The sequence below is a fragment of the Dipteris shenzhenensis genome, chromosome 12, assembly GCF_047967505.1.
Source record: "Dipteris shenzhenensis isolate YYH24624 ecotype China chromosome 12, Dip_SZ_1.0, whole genome shotgun sequence".
In the NCBI taxonomy this organism is placed as follows: Eukaryota; Viridiplantae; Streptophyta; class Polypodiopsida; order Gleicheniales; family Dipteridaceae; genus Dipteris; species Dipteris shenzhenensis.
Window position 1 is genome coordinate 5,326,403 of NC_141607.1, and position 15,102 is coordinate 5,341,504.

At 45.0% G+C, this 15,102-nt stretch overlaps 1 protein-coding gene across 1 annotated transcript in view; it reads right to left on the minus strand.

Annotated features, from left to right (window-relative positions):
- AGD5 (ARF-GAP domain 5) overlaps positions 1 to 14,860 on the minus strand; it is a 35,656-nt gene extending 20,796 nt beyond the window's left edge. The window contains exons 1-2 of the mRNA XM_087383108.1: positions 14,721 to 14,860; positions 14,290 to 14,348 (exon numbers count right to left, since the gene is read on the minus strand). Coding sequence (XP_087239234.1) covers positions 14,290 to 14,348; positions 14,721 to 14,777 — 116 coding nt within the window. The 5' untranslated portion in view covers positions 14,778 to 14,860. The remainder of the gene's footprint in view (positions 1 to 14,289; positions 14,349 to 14,720) is intronic.
- Positions 14,861 to 15,102: the final 242 nt, after the last annotated feature.

Sequence of the window (15,102 nt, forward strand, 5' to 3'; positions counted from 1 at the left end):
CTCTGAAAACCTAGACTATATGATTTATTTTCTCTCTTTATTTTTTTAAAAAACACTATTTTCACCTGTTGTATTTAATAAATTGAGTGGGAAAGCATGTCAATCATAGAGAAAAACATCGTCCGAGATCCCTTTAAGATGAGGAGTCTACATGCGGATGGATGTGGGTGTGATCGATACAACTAAATTCACCACCATCTACCAAAGGATTGCATCTTTAAGGCATGTCACTTTGGTGCCCAAAGAGCTTTCATGGTGTGTTCTTGCCTGATTTAGTTACGCGATTCAATGATCCACATGGCCCACTACAAGCAACATCATCAATCCAATGACTAGATCTAAAGCAAGAAAGAATATCTAGAGTTGCCTTGTGTGGATAAGAAAACTCCTTCGCAAGGGCGAAGCAACATAGGTCTAAACAAGAGAGAAGCAAAAAAATATCTAAAGTGGGCCTATATATATACACACCCCTTCATAAGCCTAGAAATTATCCGATCTTACCCAAAATAATAATAATAATTTTCAACAAGCGAAAGAACAAAGGAGAGAGAAAAAGAGACAAGTGAAGAAGAGAGCTTGTAAGAGAAATCGAACAAAATTAAGAGTAAAAGAGAAAAATCAAAATAAAAAAATCTTAGTAAGCAAAGCTACACTATGTTCTCATCACATACCAATTCAAGTAACTAAAGAATTGCAAAGAAATGCGCTTTGAAGCTCCTCACTTCAAGGTTGGATCAAAATGTGTACCTTAACGTTAGAAACTTAGAAGTGTTAGAAACATATGGAACATTTTGTTGGAACTATCGGAGTCCTAGTGTGTGTGGTCCTAGAGTCCTAGGAGTGTCCTGCAGTTGTGTGAGTGTGAAGAGTCTTGAGGCCACTTGTGCCACCTCATGTGGTAGGTGTGATTCCTCCCCTAGATTATAGGATCTAGATTCTCTTGTGCGTGACCTCATCTATGAGGTGTCTGTGTGGGAAGATAAGGCTTGCCTAGCCTATAAATAAGGCTACGTACTTGCTATGATTACACAATCTATCAACATCAGTTCGTGCCTCAGCTCTTGTCTCTAACCTGTGATTGAGTGTCTCTCACCCTCTCCCCATTTTCAACAGTTGGTATCAGAGCCACCTTGAAGCTCCTACCTGATGGCATTCCTCTCCGATTGAGTAGCTCTACCTTTGCCAACAAAGACTTTCTGTTTTTGCTACTGTGACTGGCTATTGGGAGCTGTTAAGATGTTTCACGAGTTGCTGAAGCTCATCGGCCATTGTTGAAGCGAATTTGCACCACTTGTTGTCAGAGCTCACGGCTCGTCATCTACGTCATTCATCGAATTGCTGATTTTTGTTGCACCATCAGCCTCAAGAATGCCGATGTTGCAGTAATCCTTCTCCTTCGAATTGCTATCTCCACTGTCTGCTACCTCTCTTGTCCGCGCTGATGCTACCTCTTGCCCGCTATCTCCTCCGCGAACTCCTCTGCTTGCTACCTCTCTCCTCCCTCGCAATCTGCTCACGCCTCCCTCGCAATCTGCTCACGCATCCCTCGCAATCTACTCACGCCTCTCTCGTAGTCTGCTCACGCATCTCGGCCAAGAATTTTGCCCATTGCTGCTGCCGCTCCTCGCTCTCCTCCTTCCGCCCCTGACCTACTACGACAAATCCTACGAAGGTGTCGTTGCAATGATGTTGGCGACGTCTCGCATATACCGGCGACAGACGACCTGCATCTGAAATGAGCCACCATTCTTGGGATTTCAGCTCCAAAATCGCCGCCACATTTGGAGGGGATTCAGACCGACCTTGAAGCCCAGCATTTCTGATCCATGACGACCTGAAGAGCGGCTTGTTCCAGCCCATTTTTGAGCCCAAAACCCTAAATTGCGATTTTCAAGAATTTTGCCTCATTTTGGGTGAATTTGTTGGGGCTTTTATGATCTGAAGCTTCCTTAGTATTGCTAGAACACTATGCTCTAGGAAATTTTGAAAAGCCCCAATTTTCTGCAAACCCTAATTTTGCAGCAACCTAACCCTAAAATTTAGGGCTTTTCTGTCCTGTGTCTTCCTTAGGCATAATTGAAGCTTCTACTATGTAAAATTTGGGGCTTTTTTTGCAAAATTTGAGTAAACATTGTAAGGGATTTAGACACTGGCTGTAATAACAGCTAAGACCTTCCCACCAATGGATAGCATAAAAAACTCCTCGTTCATCGAGAAATTCTCAGGGAGCAATTTTCCAACTTGGCAGATGAAACTCCGGCTTCTTCTTATGCGAGAAGGCATATGGAATATCACCAATGGCAAGAAGCCAAAACCCCAAAGTGATGATGCTAGAATCAGTTGGTGGGAGCTGGCCTCAAAGTGATTAAATCTGTAAAGGACACTTCAGCGCAATTAATTCCATGGGCCAAGGCAAAGGATCTGAGGGCTACAGAGGGGTAAAAATCAAGTGCCTTGCAGGGCAAGCAAGGGCAGCTATTCTTAGCTCAAGTGGATTGGGGGCTAAGCTAGGGCTGGTTCAGCTTTCTCTCAGATCAGAATCTAGTTTTTCTTGCTTCCCAGCTATCCACACACCTTCCACGAGCCAGTTTATAGATCTGCCATCACCCAAGAGCCCTGCCAGGTCCCAGACAGCAAAATCGCACTTCCTAGGAGCTGCTACAGGAATTCGCACTTCATCAGGGCCGTCCTGGGAGCTGATTTCAGAAATCGCAATTCATCAGGGTGCCGCCAAAGCATGAGTTTTCAGTTTGCGCACTGATTCAGTGCTTCCTTCCGCTTCCAGACAGGGCGATTCACTGCTTTGAGTGCTCACAGGGCTGCTCCAGCCAAATTCGCAATCTCCAGGAGCCTGCCAGCCTGTCTTGGAAATTAGCAATTTACCAGAGCCTCTTCCGGCCAATCGTTTTCAGTTTTGCACTGCTTTGGACTGCTCTGGTGACTTCCAACACTCTGCTTACAGGTTTTCTCATCTGCCAGGCCAAGCTTCCAAAGTTGGCAAATTTCTCTAGAAGGCCTCTAGGCTTGGCGATCCTCCTCCAGTAGGTTTCGAGGGTCACTTTTGCTTATTTTCACCGGCCAGGGTGCCAGAGATATTGCCCAGGGAGATTCGATTTCATGTTTGCTGCTTTCCCAAGGTTTCCCGAGCTTTCCTATTGGTTGATTGCTTTCCGGGAGCCTTCCTTCAGATCCTTTTGCTTTGCGCAGCTGGCCTTTCTGTTTGCCAGGAATAGCCAGGTGTGGCTGTTTTGCTGGCCTCTGTCTTGCTAGGACTCCCTTGACGGGTATCGGAACTACCAAGACGGATTGACCTGATTTCTCTCCTGCCAGGACTCCCTAGTGGGTATCAAAGCTCCCAGGTTAGAACCCCTCAGCCTTAATCGGAAGAAGGGCTGCCATGGAATGTTGCACTGGACTGGGATGCCTTTTCTGTGATTGCACAGAACGCAAGCGCCTGTGAACGGATCATTCAGTTTGCTGACTGTGGGCTGATGCGCTGTGGTGCTATTCTTGTATTTGCATGCCTTCTGAATAAAATATAAGAAATACCGAAAGGGGCGCTAAGTTAAGGGTCACTCCGGTGTCTGGTGCAAGATTACTCAAGGCTGAGAACCCTTATTGACTCAACACAAAAAGACTAATAGCACTAAACATCATCTACCACCTCAGAGAGGGATAGATCATCCAATATAGCAGATAAAGCTTGCTCCTCAGGTCCAGCAAATCTGGTGAAAAGATTCTCGAGCTTTCCAATGTCTCCTTGGCTGAACTATTGAGGTCAAAGATGATGAAGTAGATTGTTAGCCAGCCTCAAACCAATAAGCGCCAGTGCCTTGTCATTCTTCTCATCCCAAGCTATGACTTGTGCTGATTGCCCTTCACCACGAGGGCGAGGCTCCATGTGTGCAAACTGAGGTAACAAATTCGCAGCACCAGATGAAGAACCAGAAAGTATGGCGGCTGGTCCAGGGCCCTGAAAAGAAACAGCAACCTCCACGTGTGCAAGGAGGTGGATGAAGTGCTGCTGTAGGCGTTTCCAGCAACTAGTCGATGGCTTGTGGTGTTCTAAAATGCAGAGATAGGTCCGAAATATGGAAGGTGGCTCTCCAAGGCACTCCGAAGTGCTGCAACAGGTCCGAAATGTGCAAGATGGCTCAGCAGGACAGCTCCTAAGTGCAAAGGCAGGTCACCAAGGTGAAAATTGGCCAGTATATGTGTGCTGGAAGCCTCAAAACAGCTCAAAAATGGCTCTGATGTAGGTGGCTATGTAAATGGCTGAGACAAGGAGGCGAAAACAGATTGCAACTATAGCCTCTATTGCTATCAAGGTTGAAATAGTGAATATGGGAGCTAAGTATTGTGAACTCAAATGGGGAGTATTTTGCAAATGCATGCTGCAGATGTCACAAATTTGGCCATGTGTCTGCAAAGTGCCCTGTTTTATTGCATCAGCCTCCCCCAAGGGGCAGTATTGCAGCCTGACTTACCCCCGCCCAATAAAGTGACTACTGCGGTGTGGAATGGGAAAGACAGAGGTAAAATGGGTATTCTATCTCCCATTGGGCCTCAACCTCAACACATGCACAATGTCAAAGAAAATAGTCAAGCAAAGGCAAAGAAAAGGTACAGCCAGATGGAGGACACAACCCTAAAAGACCAGCATCAGCTCCTATGAGGTCTCCAATATCAAGAGCATGGGATGAGTGTGAGGTTGCATCTGTTTTCAGGGCTACATCCTGTGATGTTACTATGGTTTGTGCCCTATGGACTAACATTGTTAAAGGGAAACATAGTATAGCTGCTTCTACGCACCTTGGAAATGATATGGCTGATAGCATTGATGTCATGGCACATGATGCTCGCTGATTTGCTTTTTTATTTTCACACAAATCATTTTTCTTTCATGTATATACCTCTAAAGTGCTTCTCTCATAATGTACAAAGCCTCCATGATCCCAATAATGGAGGCTTTTTTGGCATTATGTTTATAAAACACAGCCGCATATAGTTTGCTTGCAAGAGCATAATCAACACATGCTTGTTGGAGAACATGGACATTTTGCACCTTATGATATACCTTCATAAGACTAGAATATATCCTCTTACACTTTGCAGGTTAGGATATATTTTATTCTGGTTGTGATGGATATTATGGCACATTGCTGATATGCAAACGAGATCTCAATCCCTATCTTGCTTTCATCATCCCCGTGGGAAATGGTTAGTAATACAATGCATGATCCATGGAGAAGTATATGAATTTGCATCTCTTTATGCCCTACATTATTATGTCTTCAAAGCAAGTCTATGGTCAGAGATTACAGCTTATCCATGGCGTGGAAACACTCTCCTTTGTAGAAATTTCAATACTGCTCCAAATTCTGATGACAACACAACATATCGATCCAGTCGCTAACTATGGAACGCACCTCTTGAGCTGCTATGCTTTCTGATATACATGCTTTTGATCTTTGGGTTTTGTCAAAACGCTCTGATTAAGGGTTTACATTTCATCACAATGCGCACTAGATAGGTGGTACTTGATCCATGCTGACTTGAATAATGATTTCACATGTGGCGTGTGGGTGGACCACTCAATTCTTCTTTCTAACCATTCACCACTTTGGATGAGTCTCTATTTTGGTATGCATACTCATGCTCATAGGCTGCCCATGCAAAGGTTTCTTATTGTCAATGAAAGTTATCTGGAACATCGCCAGTTTATAGAAATGGTGAAGCACGCACTTCGGCCTTTACTCATGCAAGCCCGTGAGGATATGGATGTAGCTTGGCACTCTTTCGCCACAAGGATGCAGTATGGCTGCCAATATTTAGGGGATCAAAGACTCCATGTCATAATTGCAAAATAGAAAATGTAGGACATCTTAGATTGTGTCAGCTACGACCATTGCAAAATGCCAAGATGCTTGATTTTCTTACAGCTAGGACCTGCATAAGACAAAATGACCAGCACATGCTTCATGGCAAATACATGCACGACAAAAGCTTTCGAGGATAAGGGTTGCTCATCAAAGCTTCTTTAAAAGTTTGCACAGTTCTAGGCAAAAACAATCCACTGCTCGCGTTAAAAGATTGAATGGGACTTGGACATTGGATACTTTTGAGCTTGAAAATGAATAACTCATTTCAGCCAACTGCTTGCAGCACCATTGCCACTTACTCCATCACAGATTAAAGCTATAAATCTTTTCTGGATACTGTAATGCCTATTGTGCTTCCCCAAGATGCTCACTTTGGATATACCTTTTCTCTAGAGTGAGCTAGATCAGTGAGGCAAGGATGCCCTCTCGGTGCTTACTTTATGTCATTGCTACCCATCCATTACTATTATACATGGACAAACTTACAACTGAGGTCAGTTTGCATGGGCTGTAACTTCCAAATAGCAAATATTTTGTGGCTCAAGCATATGCAGATCACTCTTTTTTCTTTCCGCACAACACTCAGTCAGACAGACGCTCTATCATGGATACTTTGGAATTATATGGATTGGTTGCTGGGTTACTATCACATGCACCCCTGCACTTGGGTGCAAAGTGACACACTGGCTACATCGACAAGGGCGTGATAGTTCCCTAATACGAGATTTTGTCGGATGCTCTGACCCCTTTGTGAGCCCTTGTCCAGGGACAGTCAAGCACAAGCTACATAAGTCGGTCTCTCAGCCTTAGGTCAGGTTAGAACAAATCTGTCCTTGTTCACAGGTACCTACTAGAGAACAGTAGGGTAGTGTTTCCGTCTTAGGTTTAGAGTCAGGTTTAGGTCCAGCCTAGGATAGGAGCCCTTTTGGGGCCCCCTCAGGGCTGGAACAAGTTAAAGAATGACAGGGGAAGGGCTGCCTTTATAGGCTACCCTGCACCCCTCCCTAGGCTGCCATTTATGGGGCCTAGGGCTGCCTTTTATGGGGCCAAGGGACCAGCCAATCAGCCAGGAAAACCGATCTCTCAACTCTCTTGTAGGATCTATCACTCCTAGCTTTCACTCTCTCACTCACACAGTAACCCTGCATTCCGGTGGACAGCATAAGCATCTCCCTTGCCTTGCAAAAGTGTCTTACATCATCAGTGTGGACAGCATCAAGGTCCCGGTATTGGTTGGTGTTGCCTCTCAGGTCTTTGGGTTTGCACAGTGAGCTCTTCAGAAGCGCGTTTCCATGCTCTCTTGAAAAGTGTTCTTTGAATTTCTCAATTCTCCAAGTATAAAGCAAATTCTCCCCTCATTGGGGGAGGGGGCTTTCAATGGGTACAGGGAACCAATCGGTTGTCAACTCTACTCTCTCTTTACCCTCATCCCCTCTCTCTCTCCATGATGTATAATGCTAATTCCTTGCTAAAGGTTTAAAGAAGGTCTTGATGTGAATTACACGATCAGATTACCGTTGCATGTTACATTGGTATCAGAGCTTCGATTTGTATCCAGCTTGACTACCACGAGTGTATGGTTGTGTTGAGATCCGGAAAGGACACACATCAAGCGCCATGGAAGGGTCAGGAAAAGGAATCATCATTGAAGACTATGAAGAGGAGAAAGACTACCAACAAGATCCGCTTCCGCCAAGTGCTCAAGAATTGATGGCAAACCTTCTAGAGCAGAATCGGGTCCTCCTACAACAACTCAGAGAACACTCATCCCAGCTAGAAGAAAGTAGAAGACAGCTGGACCAGACAAAACAACGTCTGGAGGAAAATGAAGCAGAAAAGCCGCTAGAAGAAAGAGGAACCACAAATTTCCAAAAATTGCTCTTATTGATGCGTGAGAAACGCAAAAAATGAGGCGGCATTGCGACACGCAGAGCTCGCCCAAGCAGAGAAGCAACAAAGCTAGACCGAGAGGCAATGCTTCTCCAACACAAACAGATGTTAGCCGCTATGCAGGCAAGTTTGAGCGCAGCAGCAGTCACTACCACAGCTTCGTCATCAACAAAGGTAACACCACTCACTCGATCCACTCCAAATTTCGTTAGGTAAGTGTGACCATTCAGTCATTTTGCAATTTATTCATTAGTTCGTAGCTCATTTTCGGTTAGCGCGGATTCAAGATGAGCAAGACAAAGTCCACTCGTTCAGCTAGTAAGCATACTGACCCAACAACGTTTAAGACGAATTTCATTTGGGCAACGTTTGTGACCAACCTCAAAGCTCATTTTCTCCCACCCCAATATATGCTTAACCATGCCCCGCATCGAGTACATCTTGGAAAGACTCAATTACTGCGCACAGGGTTTATTAGACCTTCTTTGCCTTCGCTGCACACATTCTTTTTGTGGCAAAGAAGAATAAGTATGCACAACTATGTGTCGACTACAGAGCACTCAACAAGCTTACAGTAAGCAACAAGTTTCCTATGCCCCGCATCAAGTACATCTTGGAAAGACTCAATGGTGCAAAATGCTTCTCAAAAATTGACCTCAAGAGTAGCTACCACCAAGTCTGGATTTTTTAAGCTGACATCCCAAAGACAGCTTTCCAAACAGAGCAAGCTCATTACGAGTTCGTTGTCATGCTCTTTGGTCCGAAGAATGCACCACCAACATTTAAGAAGATGATGTCGCAGGTATTTGCAGAGTATATTGGGAAGTGCCTATTCATCTTTCTCGATGATATCCTTATCTTTTCCGCTACAGCCGAGTAGCATATTAAGGATGTGCGATGTGCCTTACAGTTATTGCGCAATAACCAGCTATACCTCAACGCAAAGAAAAGTGAGTTCGGCTTGCTGGAAATTCGGTATTTAGATTACATCATTAGTGCTCAAGGGATTCGATTGGATCGAGAGAAGATTCAAGCTATCACAAGTCGGGTTGTCCCCACGACAGCGCAGGAGATCCATTCCTTTGTGGGTTTGTGTCAAGCATACAGCTCGCACATGGATGGTTTCTCGACACAGTCAGACCCACAGACAAAAAGTTCAAGTCACATGCAAAGCTTTGCAGGCCTTCCATGACTTACAACGGTTGGCCACAACAGCACCAATTATGAAGATCGCCTCTTGGGATGATCCATTTCTAGTAATCACAGATGCTAGCAATATCGCCATCAGGGCAGTTTTACAGCAAGAAGATAGGCCCGTGGCATATTCCAGCAGAAAGCTTAACGATGCTGAAAAGAACTATTCAATTTATGATCGAGAGCTCCTCAATGTCATCCAGGCATTAAAACATTGGAAACCTTTCCTATACGGACGAACTTTCACGGTCAAGACAGATCACCAAGCCCTTAAGTGGCTTTAGACAATGCCTAGTTCACAATGGAGCGATCGGCAGCAACGGTGGAGCCAGATATTCCAGCAGTTTGGGGGAATGATCAAGTATGTTCCTGGCAAAAACAAACCCGTTGCCAACGTTCTCAGTCGGAAAGGTTCCATCCAAACCATTGAGCAGGCCACTGTGCTCGAAATCAAAGGCAAGGATCTTGATAGCATGAAGACACAATACGCGGAGTCAGTAGAGTTTGGCACGCAGTTCCAATTAGCCACAACGCTTGCTTCAGGCCATTACTCACTAGAGGACGGTTGACTTTTCTATAAGAAAAGATTATATGTACTCAAAGACAAATGACAGTTGCTTCTTCATGATTGCCATGACGCCCTTACCGGTGGTCACAAAGGTATCAACAAGACTTTGGAGAAGTTAGAGCACTATTTCTATTGGCCAAAGATGTGGAATGACGTATAAGGCTATGTTCAGAATTGTCGGATATGCCAGAAGGTCAAGGCTTCCCACAAGAAAGCGGCAAGCTTACTTATGCCATTGCCAATCCCGGACGGTCCTTTTCAGGCTTTCGTGGAGCCACTTCCAGAATCCGCAGGTACACGTAACACTCATGTCTTATTATTGTTTGTCGCTTTAGTAAATATTGTATGCTTATTCCCTGCAAACAAACAGCCAACGTTGAAGATGTAGTTCGTTTGCTTATCAAGTACTGGTACCACATTGGAGGATTGCCAAAGACCATCATATCCGATAAGAACTCCAAGTTTACGTCTAACATTTGGCGAGCCTTGTTTGATAATTTTGGTAGTAAGCTGTAGATGTCCACTGCTTTCCATCCACAATCGAACGGCGAGACGGAAAAGTATAATGGTATGGCGCTTGATATTTGAAATCATATTGTCATGATGCTCAGGAAAAGTGGGAGCAGTTTCTTCCTCTTGTGCAGGCCATTTTGAACGATACCTATTCTTCAAGTATATGGCGGATGGTGTCTCCATCTCTTAAAGCCAACAAAACCACCGAATCAATGGCAAAGATTACGGAGTCCATGAAAAGCCGCATTGCCAAAGCTCAAGCATCGTACACACGCCAGGCTAACAAATCCTAACGAGATGTCCAGTATAAAGACGGTCAATGGGTGTATTTACACATTATCAAGCAAGATTGAAGAAGGTGGGCAAGCAATGCCCTAAGCTGTCCTTCAAGAGCTTCAGACCATTCCCTATCATTCAAAAGATCAACGATGTCTCAATGAAGTTACGCCTTCCAGACAGTTGCACTATGCACAATGTGTTTCATATAGCATGGTTGAAGCCATATTTTCGACCTCCTCTTTCAAAGATTTTTTATGAGCAGCAACCTGAAGTTCTTGATGAAGCCGAAGTTTTGCAACCAGAACAGATCCTTCTTCATAAATTTAAGCATGGGTCAGGACGTAGGATCCAAGAGTTTTACACTAAATTAAGTGATCGAGGTACCCATGAAGCGGTGTGGTTGAACGAAGACTTTTTCTAGGAGTTTCCTCAGATATTGGTGGACAACTTGGAAGCAATGAACCTACCGCCAAGTTAAGAAGGAAGGAATGTCACATGCACCCCTACACTTGGGTGCAAAGTGACACACTGGCTACATCGACAGGGGCGTTATAGTTTCCTAATACGAGATTTTGTCGTATGCTATGACCCCTTCGTGAGCCCTTGTCCAAGGACAGTGAATCACAAGCTACGTAAGTCAGTCTCTCGGCCTTAGGTCAGGTTCACTGGTACCCACTGGGGAATAGTAGGGTAGTGTTTCCGTCTAGGTTTAGAGTTAGGTTTAGGTCCAGCCTAGGATAGGAGCCCTTTTGGGGCCCCCTCAGGGCTGGAACAAGTGAAGGAATGGTAGGGGAAGGGCTGCCTTTATTGGCTTCCTTGCACCCCTCCCTAGGCTGCCATTTATGGGGCCTAGGGCTGCCTTTTATGGGGCCAAGAAAACCTTGCACCCCTCCCTAGGCTGCCATTAATGGGGCCAGGAAAACCGACTGAAAGCTCAGCCCTTCCAATCCTATAAATATGGGGCCTTCAGGCCCCCATTTCTCATTCAGTTCCCCCACTCCTTCAGCCTCCTACCGCTCCTCTCCAGCCCCCTCTGAACAGCCTGACACTCACCCACAGTGGCCCTCTGACCAGCCTCAGCCTTTGGCATTAGTTCAGCCCTCTGGGAAGGTGTTCTCGCAGCGGATCAGACGGGGAGTCCGGACAGCAAACGGAGTAAGGTTTGGGGTCTGTTTCAGCAGCTCTTTTCAGTTATATTTTACAGTTTTACACAGCTCATTCTCAGCTCTATATTTCAGTTCTCTCTCATCTCTCTTATAGGATCTATCACTCCTAGCTTTCACTCTCATGCATTCCAGTGGACAGCACAAGCCTCTCCCTTGCCTTGCAGAAGTGTCCTACATCGTCAATGTGGACAGCATCAAGGTCTCGGTATTGGTCGGCGTTGCTTCTTGGGTCTTTGGGTTTGCTATACGTGTGCACAGTGAGCTCTTCAAAAGAATGTTTCCGTGCTCTCTTGAAGAGTGTTCTTTGTATTTCTCGGTTCTCCAAGTATAAAGCAAATTCTCTCCTAATTGAGGGAGTGGGTACAGGGACCCAATTGGTTGTCGACTCTACTCTCTCTTTACCCTTATCCCCTCTCTCTCTCTATGATGTATAACGCTAATTCCTCGCTAAAGGTTTAAAGAAGGTCCTGTTGTGAATTACACGATCAGATTACCGTTGCATGTTACAGTTACATATTAATTTTCAAAGGTCTAAGTTTTTGCCTTTGACTACAAAAGATTAGCATGAGCTACAGTATGGCATTTGGGATATCCGATTGGCTGGTGTATATCTTTAAAGGAGGAAACTTCCAACAAAAGCTAGATTAATGGAAGCTCTCTACTTGGCCGATATAGGCAATGATGATTGCTTGTACGATGCGTAGACACACATATGGCCAGTTACACTTGCAGCTACAAGTGTGTATCGTACAAGCAATCATCATGGCTTATATCCAGTTACACTTGCCGCTTATGGCATGGGATAAGAAAACCTTGGATGCTTTCATGTCACAAGCAATGGAATACCTTTGGAGAACAAGAAAAGACAAGAAAGCTCTCCGTCTCCTGAAAGTTGAGCTAGTTTGTTCTCCAAAATTGCATGGAGGGCTCAACATTTTAAACATACACTATCATTTCATAGCTCGAGAAGCTACCATACTACTTGCTTTTGCAGCTCAGAAGGAGCCATGGACACAAATGCTTGCTGGAATGTGCACTAAGGTTCATGCACAGTAACTGGGAGACCACTTTCTGGGATTCTCTTTTCAAGAAAACATTCTTCGCAGTCTTTTTCTAGCCGACTGATTGCTGATTGGCAAGTAATCCTGCAATACTTCTACTGGTCTGGACATCCACCAGATATGGGAAATAGTATGGCATTGGAGAGCCTACATTGGAGCAGACTCTTTCCTACACCTCTTGCTGTGTTAGAACCTGAAAAGCATATTTTCTTGCATGCAAAGGTGTCAAACATGTGCAAGATGATGGTACTTTCATGTCCTTTCCTACAACGAATAGGCGTTCTGCTTTGGGCATGCACTCCAGGCCTGTATGGTACAAGCTGCGGGATTTAATTCAGCCTTTCCTCCCAATTCCTCGTTTTCAAGTGCAAGATCGACTGGAGGATTGGAAACTTGAAAGACTAAAGACTGGTTGTCAGAACCTTCCAATGATGAAACTAACTGCTGGAAGAGCTTATTCATACAGGTGACATTTCCCTACATTTTTTAGAAGTGTTTTCCCACTGCTTATAGCTGCCATATTTGGTAGTGGCGATTGTAATTTGCATTAATTAATTGAATCGGTGGTTTCACCCCCAAAAAAAAGTGTGTGTTTTGTCACCAAATGAGCACTTGAGTCTTCCCTTTGGGGCTGAGCCTCCTCCTCCTTCATTTGGTCCCCCTTCTTCAATCTAGAATCCTTTGCTATGTGTCTAGCCTTTGTTCCTTGGGCTTACCTTGTCCAAGTTTGCCCTTGTTGTTTGCCTTGCCTTTGCATGAAACAAGAACAGCCTTATCCTCCAAGCTCTGTCCCTATGTAAAGTGCTAGGTTTCGGACTTAGTCTCTTGAGCTAGCACCCTACTTCGGTCCCTCATCAAGACAACGTATCTTCCCTTAAACTCTCTCACCTAGTACCACTTCCCTTACATGCAAGGTTTGCTTTCCACGGTCCCTTTATAACCCAAGTCCCCACGGCACCACATGCCCATTGCAGGTAAGCCCTTAGGCTTCAAGCACACACTCCCACGCGGAGGCGAGGCGGCCTCGAGTTACCTTTGCTCCTAAGGTACTGTTTGGAGACATCGGGGCACGTCCACCATACATCTCATCTCATCTAAAACCCACCTTCAAAAAGGTTAGCGGACCTTGACACAAAGTCGACTACTTGACCCCTCGAGTGTCCTCCGCGGAACGTACCGGCCTCCACACTAGAGTTCAATGTTTGCATTCGTTGACCAAGGCCCTCACGGTTCCTTGCTCACTTTCACATGTGTTAAACCCCTCCCACCATTTTCTTTCCTGTGTGTATTCGGTGAACCACCCCAATCTAACTAAAAGAAGCCCTGCTGTCTAGTTAGCAATTGTGATAATCCAAGGGTTTCTAGACATCCAAATTCAAGTTCAAAGACAAAACCACACCAGGCGTATTAAATGAAGAGAAGACGTATTGCAAGCACAGAAATACAAAGCTTAAGCTGCTGTCTGGGTCCTGGAAACATCTCAATACTGTCGAAGCACTCAATGTAAACCTCCGTATGTTGGAGCTAAAAAAAGAAAGATAAAGAGAGACGAAGGTCTAGAGGGTAACAGGAAGAAGAAAGTGTCCAGCGGGGAGAGGAGGGGGAAAGAACGGGGGGGTTTTGCGCAATGGAACACTTACGATCTCATCAATACTCGAGGATTGGCAGGCCTCTGGGTTTCGAAAGATGCCTCAAAGATAACGAAGAATGGAGAAGTGAGAAAATAGACAGCTTACTTGCTTTTGCAGTCAGCACACTCCCTATTTTCTGGCAGCTTCATGAGACCTTCCAATATCTGGATGCATGAAACACATCTTCCACGACGTCAACGGGAAGACAAGCATAAGAATAATCAAACGTAGACAACCTTCTTAACAAATCATAAGCCCCCAAAAGCTGAACTGAAGATCTGATGACAAATTGACAATCTTGAATTGCGACAATTTCACTGTCAAAGATAACTATGAGCATGTTCCAAGCAAATGTCGTCGAGTTATTTTTCCTCTAACGAAAAGCTCCAACTTTCTTTAGCGGCATTCTCTACGAACCGATAGATGCAAAATGAATGCAAGAGAAGAGTCGGTGGTTGGAAAGCAATGATCACGGAAAAACAGCGAAGATGGAAACAGGCCCAAGAGAAAGAAGAGCTTCAGGAATTTAGGATTACCTTGCGATGTCTCTCATTTTGTTCCTTGGTGACAGAGGCCTTCTCATTGGAAACCATAGCGCTTGTAGGGGAAATCGCAAATTCTCATGAAAGGATGGATCAAGCAAGGGATGGATCGCTTAGGTAGAGAGCAGATCTTAAAGATGCGGGAGCGTCGAAAATCACAATAACACCTCTCCCCTCTCTCTCTCTCGCGCGAGTTATAGTGTCTCCGTCGCACGTATGCTCTGCTTGCACGTGTCCCCAACCTTTTGGCTGCCTTCCCACCATTACCTCACTAACCACAAACCAGTCAAATTGTATCCTCTAATCTAATCGCAAATTAACCTACCTAATGTAATCCCTGCTTCCCTCCCTCCTCCCTCCTCCCTCCCTCCTGCTC